At 53.3% G+C, this 2389-nt stretch overlaps 1 protein-coding gene across 1 annotated transcript; it reads left to right on the top strand.

Annotated features, from left to right (window-relative positions):
* The first annotated feature begins 304 nt into the window (after positions 1-304).
* On the top strand, positions 305-1380 carry LOC138365927 (open rectifier potassium channel protein 1-like). The gene is made up of 2 exons (XM_069326637.1): positions 305-544; positions 1098-1380. Exons 1-2 carry the CDS (start codon positions 400-402, stop codon positions 1268-1270), a joined length of 318 nt encoding a protein of 105 aa, XP_069182738.1. The 5' UTR covers positions 305-399; the 3' UTR covers positions 1271-1380.
* Positions 1381-2389: the final 1009 nt, after the last annotated feature.

Raw genomic sequence — 2389 nt, 5'->3', positions numbered from 1 at the left:
CTACGCCAGCCTAGCCTCTAGCGACGCAAGCCTAGCCTCTAGCGACGCAAGCTTAGCCCCTAGCGACGCCAGCCTAGCCTCTAGCAACGCCAGCCTAGCCTCGAGCGGCGCAAGCCTAGCCTCTAGCGACGCAAGCCTAGCCCCTAGCGACGCCAGCCTAGCCCCTAGCGACGCCAGCCTAGCCCCTAGCGACGCCAGCCTAGCCCCTAGCGACGCCAGCCTAGCCCCTAGCGACGCAAACCAAGCCTCTAGCGAGGCAAACCAAGCCTCTAGCGACGCCAACCTAGCCTCTAGCGACGCAAACCTAGCCTCTAGCGACGCCAACCTAGCCCCTAGCGGCGCAAGCCTAGCCTCTAGCGACGCCAGCCTAGCCCCTAGCGGCCCCAGGACCCCAGCAAGATGATGAGTTACAAGCAGTGGCTGGTGCTGCTGGGAATGTACGTGGTCTTCATTCTGATGGGCGCCGTCGGGTTCCTCTACCTGGAGGAAGACAAGGAACTGGCCGAGAGGGCGAACCTCCTGGCCCTCAAGCGCCACGTTATTGGTGAGTTTGAACCCCAAGTTGTACCTCATTGGTAGGTTTGAACCCAAGTTGTAGCTCATTGGTGAGTTTTAAACCCAAGTTGTAGCTCATTGGTGAGTTTTAAACCCAAGTTGTAGCTCATTGGTGAGTTTGAAACCCAAGTTATAGCTCATTGGTGAGTTTTAAACCCAAGTTGTAGCTCATTGGTGGGTTTGAACCCAAGTTGTAGCTCATTGGTGAGTTTTAAACCCAAGTCGTAGCTCATTGGTGAGTTTTAAATCCAAGTTGTAGCTCATTGGTGAGTTTGAAACCCAAGTTATAGCTCATTGGTGAGTTTTAAACCCAAGTTGTAGCTCATTGGTGAGTTTGAAACCCAAGTTGTAGCTCATTGGTGAGTTTTAAACCCAAGTCGTAGCTCATTGGTGAGTTTGAAACCCAAGTTGTAGCTCATTGGTGGGTTTGAACCCAAGTTGTAGCTCATTAGTGAGTTCGAACTGGTATATTATTGACCGAATGTGGGTTATCTAGTGAATTTATTAAACCATCTTACCATTGTTGTATATACCATGGACAGAGACGGTGTCTGGTCTGGACCTAGGGTCGCGCGGGCCGGTGGAGGACGTGATGAAGGCGGTGGGCGAGGAGTGCGGGCGGGACTTCCTCCAGGTCATCCAGGACACGCCAGCTAAATGGAGCCTCTGGAACTCCTTCTTCTTCACCTTCACCGTTACCACCACCCTCGGTTAGTGTCCTTCTTCTTCTTCCTTACTAGTCACCTGCAGAGTACTCCTTTTGGGTTGAATGGGTTCCTGGCGAAGGATTCTTTCTCTAGACGAAATATTCCTCCTGACGTAGTATTCTCCTTCTCCTGACGCAGTATTCTTTCTCCTGCTGACGCAGTATTCCTCCTGCCTGACGCAGTATTCCTCCTCCTGACGCAGTATTCCTCCTCCTCCTGACGCAGTATTCCTCCTCCTGACGCAGTATTCCTCCTCCTGACGCAGTATTCCTCCTCCTGACGCAGTATTCCTCCTCCTGACGCAGTATTCCTCCTCCTGACGCAGTATTCCTCTCTGCTGACGCAGTATTCCTCCTCCTGACGCAGTATTCCTCCTCCTGACGCAGTATTCCTCCTCCTGACGCAGTATTCCTCCTCCTGACGCAGTATTCCTCCTCCTGGCGCAGTATTCCTCCTCCTGACGCAGTATTCCTCCTCCTACTGACGCAGTATTTCTCCACCTGACGCAGTATTCCTCCTGCTGACGCAGTATTCCTCCTGCTGACGCATTATTCCTCCTCCTGACGCAGTATTCCTCCTGCTGACGCAGTATTCCTCCTGCTGACGCAGTATTCCTCCTGCTGACGCAGTATTCCTCCTGCTGACGCAGTATTCCTCCTGCTGACGCAGTATTCCTCCTGCTGACGCAGTATTCCTCCTGCTGACGCAGTATTCCTCCTGCTGACGCAGTATTCCTCCTCCTGACGCAGTATTCCTCCTCCTGACGCAGTATTCCTCCTGCTGACGCAGTATTTCTCCTGCTGAAGCAGTATTCCTCCTCCTGACGCAGTATTCCTCCTGCTGACGCAGTATTCCTCCTGCTGACGCAGTATTCCTTCTCCTGACGCAGTATTCCTCCTCCTGACGCAGTATTCCTCCTGCTGACGCAGTATTCCTCCTCCTCCTGACGCAGTATTCCTCCTCCTCCTGACGCAGTATTCCTCCTCCTGACGCAGTATTCCTCCTCCTGCTGACGCAGTATTCCTCCTCCTACTGACGCAGTATTCCTCCTCCTGACGCAGTATTCCTCCTCCTGCTGACGCAGTATTCCTCCTCCTACTGACGCAGTATTCCTCCTCCTGACGCAG

Source organism: Procambarus clarkii, chromosome 18 (genome assembly GCF_040958095.1).
Source record: "Procambarus clarkii isolate CNS0578487 chromosome 18, FALCON_Pclarkii_2.0, whole genome shotgun sequence".
Taxonomy (NCBI): Eukaryota; Metazoa; Arthropoda; class Malacostraca; order Decapoda; family Cambaridae; genus Procambarus; species Procambarus clarkii.
The sequence above is the reverse complement of the archived record's forward strand: the minus strand, read 5'-3'. Positions and strand labels throughout refer to the sequence as shown.